General features: G+C 37.1%; 1 protein-coding gene across 2 annotated transcripts in view; it reads right to left on the reverse strand.

Annotated features, from left to right (window-relative positions):
- TBC1D15 (TBC1 domain family member 15) overlaps positions 1-15,230 on the reverse strand; it is a 74,038-nt gene that overhangs the window by 43,348 nt on the left and 15,460 nt on the right. The window contains exons 2-3 of one of the 2 annotated variants that reach the window (XM_080809930.1): positions 7,031-7,129; positions 6,384-6,458 (exon numbers count right to left, since the gene is read on the reverse strand). The exons of the other annotated variant lie outside the window; for it this stretch is intronic. Of the exons in view, the coding sequence (XP_080666056.1) occupies positions 6,384-6,458; positions 7,031-7,129 (174 nt within the window). The remainder of the gene's footprint in view (positions 1-6,383; positions 6,459-7,030; positions 7,130-15,230) is intronic. 2 annotated transcript variants of the gene reach the window in all.

The raw sequence follows: 15,230 nt of genomic DNA on the forward strand, positions 1-15,230 counted from the left end.
CATGTTATGACTGCAAGAGAAAAAACAGGAGAATCACTCCAAACCTGTAGATCTGTAGTTATTTGAGAAAAATAACCAAGGTAGCAATTTTATTCAAGCCACCACTGGTTGCATATTTCTCAGTCAAAATTTGCTAAGAGCTACAAATAACATATCCACATGTATAGTTCTACAGAACGTAACATTTTAAAAGAGAATAAAACCGAAAGTCTAAAATTCAATATTAATAATTTAAATAAAAATGTTTAATTCCTATACAATAAAAGGTAGCACAGGTAAGTTAAAAATAAACAAGACTAGGTGAAAATGTTTTCAAAATGTATGGCAGACGAAAGAAAAACATCCAGACTACAAAAACAACACCTACCAAATTATTTAGAAATAGGCAAATATCAAAACAGAAAAACAAACAAATGGTAGGCACAAGCAAGTCAAGAAGAAATATGAAGGAACAAACATATAGAAGACTCTAACTTCAGAAACATTCAAAGAAAAATAAGGAGTGCCTGCGTGGCTCAGCGGGTTAAGCGTCTGCCTTCGGCTCAGGTCATGATGCCAAGGTCCTGGGATGGAGCCCCACACTGGGCTCCCTGCTCAGCGGGGAACCTGCTTCTCCCTCTCCCACTCCCCCCTGCTTGTGTTCCCTCTTTTGCTGTTTCTCTCTCTGGCAAATAAATAAATAAAATCTTCAAAAAAAGAAGAAAAAGAAGTTAAGGGCCACCTGGGTGGCTTGGCTGGTTGTGTCTGACTCTTGGTTTCAGCTCAGGTCAGGATCTCAGGATCTGAGATCGAGCCCCACATTGGGCTCACACTTGGTGTGGAATCTGCTCAAGATTCTCTCTCTCCTAGTCCCTCTCCTTCCTCCTCTTCCCCTCCCCCTGCACATGCACACTCTCTCACAAATAAATAAAGTCTTAAAAAAACAAAACAAAACAAAACAAAACAAAAACCTAAAGAAACTTAGGAGGCCTGCATGGCTCAGTTGGTTAAGTCTCTGCCTTCCACTCAGATGGAAGCCCTCAAGCCCTGCCAACAGGCTCTCTCCTTGCCAGGGAGTCTGCTTCTCCTTCTGCCTCCACCCCTTCCCCTGCTTGTTCTCTCTCTTTGTCTCTCAAATAAATAAAATCTTTAAAAGAAAAATAAAAACAAACAGAAAAGCAAGTTAAGATGAATTTCAACTTTTTGTCCCATTCAAGTAAAAAATAAAAATATGAAAGACACTGTAAAGACACAGAAAAAAAAAATTGGTCTCAACGGACCAATAATGAAATGTGTACAGATAAAAGTCTGGCAAGATACGCTAAACAGGAACAGATAAAGAACAGGATTCTAGTAAAGCAGGACTTCAATTTCTATTGTTTGTATTACTTGAATATTTTTACAAGAATGTACTCATGTATTATTACTGTAATTTCTCAAAAAGGAAAATCTGTAGGAACAGAAAGATATTATAAAGGCACAAGAAAATGAAGAAGTAGACTGAAAAAACAGAGAGGAAAACTGAATGAATGAAATCAATGGGGAGACTTAAGAAGCATCTACAGAGCCCCATCAGCACAAAGGCTTGGAACTGGTCGATCAAGTACTTCTGGAAATTAGGATAGAGGTCAAGCTAAAAAGAGTACTAACAAAAGTCCAAAAGGCTGAAGGGTTACTCGTTAAAGAAAATAAAACAGATTATCTCTGGATTAGGAGAAACCATGCACACTGAGCAAAGGGATAACACACTGAAAACAAGAATTAATTAAAAGTCCATCTATATAATGAATAAGTGAGATTCCAGCTCTCTTTCTCCACTCAGTTCCCAGAACATTGGCATCCAGGCATACACTCTCCAGGAAGGAATCTGCAGGAATCTCAGGCAAATGACTAGCCCAAGAGAAAGGATCTAATTTTAACATTAGGGATTCCCCCAAGGGATTACCAAGCCTACCCATACCTACCTATACCTACAGAGGATAGTCGATCACTTTTTTTGTGTCTGCTGTTAAATAATAAGCACCACACCACAAAGATCACCAAACATCAAAGGCAAGAGTCTACACAAAAAAAAGTCCAAATGAAACAAGGAGAAAAATGTCAATTAGAAGAAATAGATTATATAGAGATAAAAACATCTTAAAACTACCTTTAAACTCTTTAGAAATAAGGAAAGATATATCCATAAAGATCAGGATGCTATTTTTAAAAAGGACTGGAAAAGGGACACTTACAATAAGATGTCTTAGAAATTAAAAATATAGCAAAAATGAAAAAGGCAACAGAAGAACTGAAAAATAAAATTAAAGAAACTTAAGGGACACCTGGGTGGCTCAGTCAGTTAAGTGTTAAGTTAAGTGAGTTAAGTTAACTTAAGTGAGCCTTCAGCTCAGGTCATGATCCCAGAATCCTGGGATCAAGTCCCACATCGGGCTCCCTGTTCAGCCGGGAGTCTACTTCTCCCTCTGCCTGCCACTCCCCCTGCCTGTGCTCTCTCTCTCTCTCACAGATAAATAAATAAAATCTTAAAAAAAAAAAAAAACCAAACTGAAGAAACTTGGGATGTTTGGGTGGCTCAGTTGGTTAATCATCTGCCTTTGGCTCAGGTCCTGATTCTAGGCTTCTGGGATTGAGTCCTATTTCAGGCTCCTTGCTCAGCAGGGAGACTGCTTCTCCCTCTACCTGCTACTCCCCCTGCTTATATTCTCTCTGACAAACAAATAACATCTTAAAAAAAAAAAATTGTACCACCTCACACCAGTGAGAATGGCTAAAATTAACAAGTCAGGAAACGACAGATGTTGGCGAGGATGTGGACAAAGGGGAATCCTCCTACACTGTTGGTGGGAATGCAAGCTGGTGCAGCCATTCTGGAACACAGCATGGAGGTTCCTCAAAAGCTGAAAACAGAGCTACCCTGAAAACAGAGCGACCCCACAATCGCACTACTGGGTATTTACCCTAAAGATACAAACATTGTGATCCAAAGGGGCACATGCACCCGAATGTTTATAGCAGCAATGTCCACAATAGCCAAACTATGAAAAGAACCTAGATGTCCATCAATAGATGAATGGATAAAAAAGATGGGGTATAGATATATGTGTATATGTGTGTGTGTGTGTGTGTGTGTGTGTGTATTTGTAAAATGGAATACTATGCAGCAATCAAAAGAAATGAAATCTTGCCATTTCCAACAATGTGGATGGAACTAGAGGGTATTATGCTGAGCGAAATAAGTCAATCAGAGAAAGACAACTGTCATATGCTCTCCCTGATATGAGGAATTTGAGAGGCAAAGTGGGGAGTTGGGGGGTAGGGAAGGAAAAAATGAAACAAGATGGGATCGGGAGAGAAACAAACCATAAGAGACATTCCTCCCCGCCCCATGAGAGACTCTCAATCTCACAAAACAAACTGGAGGGTTGCCAGGGGGAAGGGGGTAGGAAGAGGATGTTTGGGTTATGGACATTTGGGAGGGTATGTGCTATGGTGAGTGCTGTGAAGTGTGTAAGCCTGACGATTCACAGACCTGTACCCCTGGTGCTAAAAATACATTATATGTTAATAGAAAAAAAAAGTTAGAAAAAAAAAAGAAAATGAGGAATGATTAGAAAAAAATGGAAGGAACTTCCTAGAAAAAATACACACACATACACACACACAGAATTAAAAACAGGAAAGAAAGGATTAAAAAAGTAGAGGACCAATCCAGGTCTAAAGAGCGCAAAAAAGAAAGAAAATAGAAAATGGAGCAAAAGAAAAAAATCATCACAGAAATAATTCAACATTTCTTACTAACTAAAAAACACAAGTTCCCATATTAAAAGAGCCCATCAAGTGCCCAGAACAATGGATAAAAAGGACCATAAAGGCTACTATGAGGACATCTAGAATACAAGAAACAAAGAGACAATCATGAAAGCTTCTAAAGTGAAAAAAAACATACAATGGATCAGGAGTTAGAATGTATTAGACTTAATAAAGGAAACTAGACAAATGTAGAGCAATAATGTTAAAAAATACGTGAGAAAATTTCTTTTCAACTGTAATTCTATGTGAGCCAAGCTATCAAGTCAGAATTAGGATAGAAAAGTCTAAAGAAAGTAATTTCTTTGCTCCCATACACCCTTTTTCTCAGAAGCACCAGAGCTGCATGAAAACAAAGGAGTAAACCAAAATAAAAAACAGCACAGGGGGACGCCTGGATGGCTCAGCTGGTTAAGCGGCTACCTTCGGCTCAGGTCATGATCCCAGCGTCCTGGGATCAAGTCCCGCATTGGGCTCCTTGCTCGGCAGGGAGCCTGCTTCGCCCTCTGCCTCTGCCTGCCACTCTGTCTGCCTGTGCTCGCTTGCTCTCTCTCTCTGACTAATAAATAAATAAAATCTTTAAAAAAAAAAAACAAAACAAAACAAAACACAGCACAGGATATAAGAAATGGGGATAAAAATATGAGGAAGAGGCAAAAAGAATCTTCAAGACAACTGCTACACAGCAAACCAAAAGGGCAGCCAGTTCAGAGCAAGCTTATAAGGCGGCTCTGGAAGAAATGTCTCTAGAAGGTGAAAACTGGAGGCACCTGGGTGGCTTGGCTGGCTGAGCATCCAGCTCTTGATTTCTTGATTTCGGTTCAGGTCATGGATCTCTGGGCCAGTCAGGCTCTATACTCAGCAGGGAGTCTGCTTGGGATTCTCTTTCCCTCCCTCTCGGTCTGTGACCCTCTCCCCCCACCCATGTGAATAGCTCTCTTTCTTTCTCTCTCAAATAAATAAATAAATCCTTAAAAAAAAGATGAAATCCAAAGATCATATACGTGTTGAAATATTTTTGAGAAGAGGGTTATCTGGGTGGCTCAGCCAGCTGAGCATCTGCCTTTGGCTCAGGTCATGATCTCAGGGTCCTGGGATCAGAGTCCTGCATGGGACTCCTTGCTCAGCAGGGAGGCTGCTTCTCCCTCTGCCTGGGAATCCCCCTGCTTGTCCTATCTCTCTTCCTTTCTCACAAATAAATAAAATCTTCTAAAAATAAGTAAATAGATATTTTTGAGAAGATAGGCAGAGAACTGAGCCTGAGTTTCAGGGTGAATTAGAGATAAAACAGAAATCTCTACCTTCCATAGTAAGTCAATATACAATACAAATGGCAAACTCACTGCTATCATATAACCCAACAATTCCACTGCTAGGTTTTTAAGAGAAAAATATATGTCCACACAGAAACTTGTATGTGAATGTTCATGTCAGCATTCTTTATATTAAACTAAAAATAAAAACCACCAAAAATCCATCAACTGATGAATGAACAAAATGTGGTATAGTAGTACTTCCCACCACATATCCATGGTTTCTCTCTTCCACAAAGAGTTACCTGTGGTCAGCAAAGGTCCATCTAAAAGCAGATGATCCACCTTCTGACAGTATGTACATACATTTAGTAGTCTAACACCACGTCACAATGCCTATGTTATTTGCCTGACTTATAAACTTTATTACAGGTATGCACAGGAAAAAAGACAATATGTATAGGGTTCAGTACTATCTGTGGTCTCAGGTATCCAATGGGGGGGGGGTCCTCAGAATGTAACCCCCACGGATAAGGGGAGACTACTGTATTTCCATAATTGCAATGCTGTTCGGCAGGCGGGCAAAAAAGCAAGAGAGAGGGAGAATGAAAGAGAAACAGAAAGAAAGGAAAAAGAAAAAGAAAAAGGAAAAGAACCAACTGAGAGGTACTTAATAACATGGATAAACCCTGAAAACAACAGACTAAGAGAAAGAAGCCAGTCATGAAAGATCACATATTGTATGATTCCATTTAGATGAAATGTCCACAACAGGCAAATTCTCAGACATAAAAAGTAGATTATTGGTTACAAGAGGCTGGAGTTAAGTGGGAATGAGGGGTATACTACTAAAAGGTACAGTTTCTTTTTTAAAGAGTAATGGAAGTGTCCTAAAATTAGATATTGGTAATGGTTACACAACTCTATATGTATTAACACCAGTGATTTACACACTTTAAAAGAGAAATACTATGGCATATGAATTACAGTTCAAAAAAGTTATTTTAAAAATGGCATTCCTGGGGCGCCTGGGTGGCTCAGTGGGTTGAGTCTCTGCCTTCGGCTCAGGTCATGGTCTCAGGGTCCTGGGATCGAGACCCGCATCGGGCTCTCTGCTCAGCGAGGAGCCTGCTTCCCCCTTTCTCTCTGCCTGCTACTCTGCCTACTTGTGATTTCTGTCTGTCAAATAAATAAATAAAATCTTAAAAAAAATAAAAATAAAAATAAAAGTGGCATTCCTTACACTGGAATGAATAAATGAATATGTGAATGATGAATGAACACAAAAACAAAAAAATAAAAATAAAAGTGGTACTTCCTTTAGCCACTCCCTTTAAGTACCTTTCCAGCATAGAGAATACTAGAAGAATCTAAAGCATCATCCAATGGTCTCCAGTCCACTATTACTTCAGCATCCTAGAAAAAGAAATTATGGACTATATTTACTATTCAGCAGCATCTTACATTGTTACCTATTTTTAATTCCCTGAACCCAAAAGGAAATTATTAAACCCTTAAATATTAGCATTTTAAATATGCAATATCATAAGTAAACCACTATTTGACAATAAATGTTATGTACATTTTTAAATTCTGCTTATTTTTCATGACAAAAAAATTTATAATACTGAAACTTTAACATAAGTTTTTAATATTCCATGCCACTTTATGGGCCTATTGGAAGTAATTTTTTCCTTGGGTGCCTGGCTGGCTCAGTCAGTGACGTATGGGACTCTTGATAATAGGCTTGTGAGTTCAAGCCCCACATTGACTGTAGAAATTACTTAAAAATAAAACCTTAAAAAAATTTTTTTTAAATAAAGTATTTTTTAACATCATTTCCATGTTAACATTTTCATGTTTCATTTTCATCACTGTTCAATTACATAATTTACCTTACACACGAAATTCAAACTTACTGATAATGCCCCAAAGATAAACCACTGCCATAAACAATTATTAAATAAAATCATTTACTAAAAACATACCTTTTCTAACACACGTAATATTCCTGAAATCAAGCTGTCTTGGTCATTGGTTTTTCCACAAGATGAGTGAATATAGACCCCTTCCTGTTCATATATAATCTGGAACAACAACAAAAAAACCCCACCATTATCAGTACTATTTTGAGATTTGTTAAAAAAAAATTAGATGTTTTCATACAAAGCCACATTCTGATTATTTCATATACAAATGTATTATTTTAAAAATACCACTCGGGCTTAAGAGCACTTCAAACTAAGATAAATTGGAAGGAAGTCTGCTGTATGGAAGTTTGTTGGTTTAGTGAGAATCACAATCTTGATCATCTCCATAAACAAAGATGTCACACTAATTTAATACATGTCTCAAGTGAATTCCACTTAAAATATATTCTTAATGTTAAGCAAGATACTGGTTTCAAACTGAAAAAGGCCATGAAAATATTCAAAAATAAGAACAGAAGAAATACAATAAGGAATCAATGCTTTCTAACCATTCCTAGAATAGCACATGTTTTATGCTAAGATCATTTCAGTAAGTTTTGTAGCACTGTAGCATAGAAACTCAGGGAATAATATGGGAGTTTTAAAGAGTAATGATGAGGACTTCTAGGAATGATTAAAGTAGTTCATCCACACAAGTATTTACTGAGTGCGTGTATATGTAAAATCATGCGAAAGACTATAGTTAGATATAATTAAAACATGGTCCTGAACAATATCCTATGAGAATATAAGGGAGACTGAAGTTAACTCCCGAGTAAACTGAACCATGTCAAGTTAAGACTTATCTTCTATTAGCATAATATTATAAATTAAGATTCCAGTCCTGGGACCCACTTCAAAAATTAACTTTTTTTCATGACAGAAAGAGAAATAAAATCATCACTTTGAGACCTAAGTACTTTTGACATATACAAGTTTGGAATAGAGTGTAAATTTCTGTTTATGTTAACCTTGTTCTTTTTTCTTTAATTCCAGTATAATTAACATACAATTATATTAGTTTTAGGCATACAACATAGTGATTCAGCAATTCTATACATTACTCAGTGCTCATCATGATAAGTGTACTCTTCTTTTTCTTTTTTAATTAATTCAATTAACATGAATTTCTTATTTGTTTCAGGGGTACAGGTCTGTGATTCATCAGTCTTATATAATACTCAGTGCTCATTACAACACATACTCTCTCTTAATCCCCTTCACCTATTTCACCCATCCCCCACCCTCTGCTTCTTCAGTAGCCAGCAGTTTGTTCTCTATATTTACGGTCCTTGTTTTTTTGTCTTTTTCTTTGTTCATTTGTTTTGTTAAATTCCACATATAAGTGAAATCATATGGTGTCTTTCCCTGAATGACTTATTTCACTTAGCATTACACTCTCTAGATCCATGCATGTTGTTGCAAATGGCAAAACTTCATCTTTTTATAGCTGAGTAATATTTGCCTTGTGGGGGGGGTATATATCACATCTTCTTTATCCATTCATCTGTGAATGGATGCTTGGGATGCTTCTATATTTTAGCTATTGTAAATAATGCTGCTATAAACAAAGAGATGCATGTATCCCTCTGAATTAGTGTTTCTGTATTCTTTCGGTAAATACCCAGTAGTGGAATTACTGGATCTTATGGTAATTCCATTGTTTTGAGAAATCACCATACTGTTTTCTACGGTGGCTGCACAAGTTTGTATTCCCACCAACAGTGCACAAGGGTTCTTTTTCTCCACATCCTTGCCAACAGTTGTTTCTTGTGTTGATTAGTCATTCTGACAGGCATGAGGTGGTATCTCATCATGGTTTTGATTTGCATTTCCCTGATGATAAGTGATGATGAGGATCTTTTCACGTGTCTTTTGGCCATCTGTATATCTTCTTAGGAGAAATGTCTGTTCTTGTCTTCTGCCCATTTAATTGGATTATTTGGTTGCTTTGGTACTGAGCTGCATAAGCTCTTTATATATGTTGGGTACTAACCCTTTATCAGATATGTCATTTGTAAATATCTTCTCCCATTCCATAGGCTGCCTTTAAGTTTTATTGATTGTTTCCTTTGCTGTGCAGAAGCTTTTTATCTTGATGCAGCTCCAATAGTTTATTTTTGCTTTTGTTTTCCTTGCCTGAGGAGACATATCTAGAAAAATGTTGTTATAAATGATGTCAAAAAAATTATTACCTAAGCTTTCTTCTAGGATTTATATGGTTTCAGGACTCATCTTTAGGTCTTTAATCCATTTGGGGCTTATTTTTGTGTATGGTATAAGAAAATGCTCCAGTTTCATTCTTCTACATACAGCTGTCCAGTTTTCCCAACACCACTTGTTGAAGAGACTGTCTTTCCCCCAGTGCATACTCTTGCCTCCCTGTTGAAGATTAATTGACATGGGTTTATTTCTGGGGTTTCTGTTCTGTTCCACCCAGCTGTGTGTCTATTTTTGTGCCAGTAACATACTGTTTTGATTACAACAGCTCTGCAGTATATCTTGAAACCTGGGACAGTGATATCTCCAATTTTGTTCTTTTTCAAGACTGCTTTGGCCAGTTAGGGTCTTTTGTGGTTCCATACAAATTTTAGGATTATTTATTTTAGTTCTATGAAAAATGCTGTTGGTATTTTGACAGGGATTGTATTAAATCTGTAGACTGCTTTGGGTAGTGTGGACATTTTATGTTTACCATATCACTATTCAGTATACCATGGAGACCAACATGCAAGACAAGCACTATCACAACCCATCACCATCATGCCTTAGTTATCAATGTAAATGGGTATGCATCTTCCTGTTTTTAACTAACATTTATGAAATACTCATGCACCAGGAACTCCACAGGTTATAGTTTAATTCCCAAAACCCTACACCACAGGCTCTATAACTGCATCCTACTTTATCATTAGAATGGAGAGCCCATTTGTGTTAATGAGAAAACTGAAAGAGAGGTTAAATGACTTGCCTCGGATCACCGATGCAAATAGTGAGGGATTGTTAATGAGTGGAGGTTAAAATCCAGGCAATCTCGTACCAGAGAACTCTGCTACTTCGTTATAAAGTACATTACTTTTACTGTTATTCCCATGTTATGTTATCACTTTTGATATGAAGTTAAATGTCAGGAAAAGAGTCCTTCTAGTAAACAAGATCACCAGAGAAGTTCTGATTTCAAAAACCCAAGATAGCCTTCAATGAAATAGTTGTTAAGCACCAGACCAGCATTAAGCAGAAGGCAAAGACTGGGGACGGTATGAGTTGGGAAGCAGTGAGAGACAATTCTATATTGTTTGCATAAAGATAAAAACCTTTAAAGTACACAGATTTATTCACAAATGTGCATAAAGATATGCTTAAGACTATTCACAATACTATTATTTATAGCATCAGGTTGGGTGAGGGAGGGAGGAAAAAAGGAAAGTTATGAATCTAAAAATCCACACAGAGTGAAATGATCAAATATATCCTGGGACAGTCATTCTACGGGGAATACTATTTGGAAATTAATAAAGGAAATGTTAGATCAAATGATCAAACATGGGAAAAAACTGCCAGTTATATATAGTATGATGACATTTTTATTTTTTTTTTAAAGCTTCTCTAATTACTGTAAAATACCCAGAACAAGTTCTGGAAGGACACACTTTAAGATGTTAACAGAGATTACTTGTAAAAGAGAATGGGATACTGAAAGACTGAAAGAAAACTATAATTGTCTATGTTAATGCCTCTAACCTACTTGAATATTTCGAAGTTAAAATACAGTTACACATTGCTTAGTAATAAAAAATAATTTTAGGGGCGCCTGGGTGGCTCAGTTGGTTAAGTGACTGCCTTTGGCTCAGGTCATGATCCTGGAGTCCTGGGATCAAGTCCCACATCAGGCTCCCTGCTCGGCAGGGAGTCTGCTTCTCCCGCTGAACTCACTCCTCTCATGTTCTCTCTCTCTCAAATAAATAAATAAAATCATTTAAAATTTTTGAAAAAAAATAATTTTAATAAGTAAAAAAGAAAATTCCAGCAGTATAAACTATAACCTTTGCAGACTTCACTTTATCAATTTCTAAAACAAGAGGTTAAACTAGATAATTATATCTGGGACCACAATACAGAAATATGGAAAGGTTAAGGGAAAGAAATCCGTTAAAATCTCAAGCTTGAAAGAGAAACAGATCAAAGACATATCTGGAAAGCACAGGTTAGCATACTTTCACCTAAGTCTCAGCTAAAACAGTAGTTAAAAGCTTCATAGTTTTCAGGTCTCCTGAGTGGCTCAGTTGGTTAAGCCTCCATTCTTGGTTTCAGCTCAGATCATGATCTCATGGGTCATGGGTTCAAGCCCCAGATCATGCTCCCCACTCAGTGGAGAGTCTGCTTGAAATTCTCTCCCTCTGCCCTTCCCCCCAACACACACACACACTCTCTCAAATTAAAAAAAAAAAAAAGTTAAAAAAAAAAAAAAAGGGGGGAGCTTCAAAGTTCTCATAGCAGAAAGAGGGAGACTCATTTGCCCAGAAAAGCTTGGCAGCATTAACAATGCAACCTAAGATTCTGTGATACTATTAATACTAAACAGACTCTGGAACTTTATAAAGTTAGTGAATACTCAAGAACCAAATAAAACACTTTACCTAACTGAAGCACATTAAAGAACTTTCTTTCCCATGCATATATTGGTCAAGTGTTGCCTATTCTCTTTTTCATTTAAGAAAAAGTTGAGTTTCCTAAGTAATTCAGCTGAGAAAATATTTTAAAAGCATTTAAGTACCAGGCATCTTACAAAAAAATCCAAGCTGCACTCATTCTGGGTTCTGTGTTCCTTATCTCTTTAGCACAAATTACATGCCTAAAAATCCACCACTCCAAACCCAGACTTAGGTACTGTCTTTAGAAAGCAGTCATGTTCAGCTTTCTAACTTGAAGGGTGTGATGTTAACCAATACAAATTACTAATTCTACCAGAAATAGAATGAAATTAATAAACTTACCTTCCTGAGCTCCTAAACCTTATGAAGTCTTATGAGATTTAAAGGGACCAAACTAGTTGCATCAGTACATAATTTATTTCAAATAGGAAACAACTGAATAACAGTTTTAACTATTTATTGTTTTCAAAGCATTTCCATCTCATTTAATCCTCAGAGCCAAATTGAATGTGTCAGAAATAGACCTTATTCCCATCTTTTTTTTTTTTTTAAAGATTTTATTTATTTATTTGACAGACAGAGATCACAAGTAGGCAGAGAGGCAGGCAGAGAGAGAGAGGGAGAAGCAGGCTCCCTGCCGAGCAGAGAGCCCGATGTGGGACTCGATCCCAGGACCCTGGGATCATTACCTGAGCCGAAGGCAGAGGCTTTAACCCACTGAGCCACCCAGGCACCCCCCATCTTTATCTTACAGAAGAATAAACTGTGACACAAAGCTCTGTTCAGTGACTTTACTCAAGACCATATGCATACCAAAGGAAGGAGTGGAGATTTTGCAATGCCTTTATCCATTAAATTTCAACTGTTACTGCCTCAAGAACCTACCAAAAAAATTCCACGTGGCTTCCCTAGAGGAAAGCAGTTTCTGAAATTAGACACAGATGTAGAAAATAATGCTGCTTAGGACTAAAAACAATTTTTAAATGTCTTTAATTTATAAACCAATGCAGCAGCTAACTATTTAATAATATGGTCTTCAAACAAAAATCTTAGGTTTTCTCCCATCTGTACTTCTAAATATTAAACACAAAAAGCTTAGTACTCCCCTTTATATCTTCTTGGTTTGAATCACTCATTTTAATCTAGTACTTCACTCTACTTTTGCAGGAGTGATTTTACTTTTTTTTTTTTACAGCATATATCTGCTCATCACTCCAGCTTCTGGGTACACGTGCCTAATAAAATACAACGCTACAAGTATCAACTACCTTCAATAGCTCAAAACACAAAAACAAAAGGCCAACTAAAATTCTGATCTTACACAATATAAAAACAGTATTTCTTCTTCATTAGACTCTATAAATGAATTGATTCCTGAGGAGTATCTCTGCCATAGGACATTCTGCTTCCTATCTCCATCAATAGTAATAATTAGGATTTGAAAAGCTATCTCCAAGCTTGTTTGATATGAAAAATTATTTTGCTACAAGGGATAATTATGATATCAGGCATTTCATCTGAAACAATACATTTAGTAAAACAGGCTTCCAATTTCTTTCCTCAGGTTTTGTTATCTCTAATGCCAAATAAAAAGTTAAAATTCTATTATCAGCACATAATGTTCCTATTAAGCATTACTTTACACAGCATTTGTATGTTATCACATTTGATGCTGTAACACAATTAGGTATGTGTTACCATCCCCACGCCCCACTTTGTAACTGAGAAAAAAATGCAAGGGAAGTTGAGTGATTTGATCAAGGTTCTTACACTAGTCTAGGGCTGAGATCCAAAGATCCACTCTGACAAGTTTTATTTGATCAAAGGATGTACAATAACAAGCTAATCAACATAAGGCACATAATATAAAGACATCAACAAAATTATTCCAGTATACTATATGCTCATACTCCAATGTGAAGAAGTCAGCAATTCCAATGCTGTGAACATGAGTAGGTCCTCTGTGCTACAGAAAGTAAAAAAAGGACACCAGCAATGCCTCTCTTTCTACTGCTTAAGATTTGAAAGAAGATGAAGAATTTCTACACTTTATAGGAAAACAAACAGGTCAGAAAGAAAAACAAGAAAAAAATCATATTCCAATGAAGTAAAAGGCAATGAAAACTAATGTTGGGAAGTTGGCAAATGGTATATGTACTGCCAAAGCAAGCACGGGAAACTGGCAAATGGAAAGCCAGGAGAAGAAAAAGACTGAGACAAAAGTCTGTGCTACTAGAGATGCACAGCATGTTTAAGACTCCTTTCAAAGAGAAACTCTCAGTTACCCACACCAAGCATCCCTAATAGGAACACAATGTACAGGCAGTAAAGACATCCCATGATTGCTACCCTAGGGACACAGACACTGAATGTAAAAATATAGCAGCCTAATTATTTCTCTAGCACACATATCTGAGATACTATAAAAAGTCTGTATCAGAGTCTCCAAGCCTAATAACTTACTAATTTATGATATTCTACAACAGAACAAATTATATGGCAAAAATATATCGGCAATACATCTCTAATGAAGATATAAACGGTGTTTTTACTTCATCTTCCAATTTATTTGGCAGGGAAAATGAAGTATGAAAACTGTATACAACAGGATATATAGTTGTCAAAATCAGGATTTGGGTGGTTTGAGGTTTTGGTTTTAGGACCATGAATCCTGTATGGTTCAAATTCTCGAAATCAAATACTGTGTTTGCTGAGGAATTTAAAATGAAACAGGAGAGGGGCGCCTGGGTGGCTCAGTGGGTTAAAGCCTCTGCTTTCAGCTCAGGTCATGATCCCAGGGTCCTGGGATCGAGCCCTGCATCGGGCTCTGCGCAGCAGAGAGCCTGCTTCCTCCTCTCTCTCTGCCTGTCTCTCTGCCTTCTTGTGATCTCTGCCTGTCAAATAAATAAATAAAAATCTTTATTAAAAAAAAAAATGAAACAGGAGAATAAACAAACTACCTAAAGAAAAATAAGTATCAAATACCATAAAAGACAAAAGGTGCAAGACTGAGAGAAAAAGAACTGAAAGAAGTATCCAGTAATACTAAGTAGGGGACAGAAAAGAAGAATTTAAATACAAGCAAAAAAAGACAAGACAGGGGGGCGCCTGGGTGGCTCAGTGGGTTAAAGCCTCTGCTTTCGGCCCAGGTCATGATCCCAGAGTCCTGGGATCGAGCCCCGCATCAGGTTCTCTGCTCAGTGGGGAGCCTGCTTCCTCCTCTCTCTCTCTCTGCCTGCCTCTCTGCCTACTTGTGATCTCCGCCTGTCAAATAAATAAATAAAATCTTAAAAAAAAAAAAAAGACAAGACAGCAGTGTTTAAATTTCTTGACTGAAGCGGTGGTTACAAGGATGTTTGCTGTATGAAGTTACAGACGTGCCATTTTTCTGTACATACTTTTTGTTTTACAACCAAAATGCTAAAAATCATTGGCAATAAAAGCAAAATGTGTAGTTTTAGAAACAATTTAAGCCAAATCGCACAGGCAGTGAAGGAATACTGTCAGATGGAAATCATGACATGAATTCAACAATGAAAGGACATACACTGAGAAACTAAACCGAA

The sequence above is a fragment of the Martes martes genome (genome assembly GCF_963455335.1).
Source record: "Martes martes genome assembly, chromosome: 8".
Classification (NCBI taxonomy): Eukaryota; Metazoa; Chordata; class Mammalia; order Carnivora; family Mustelidae; genus Martes; species Martes martes.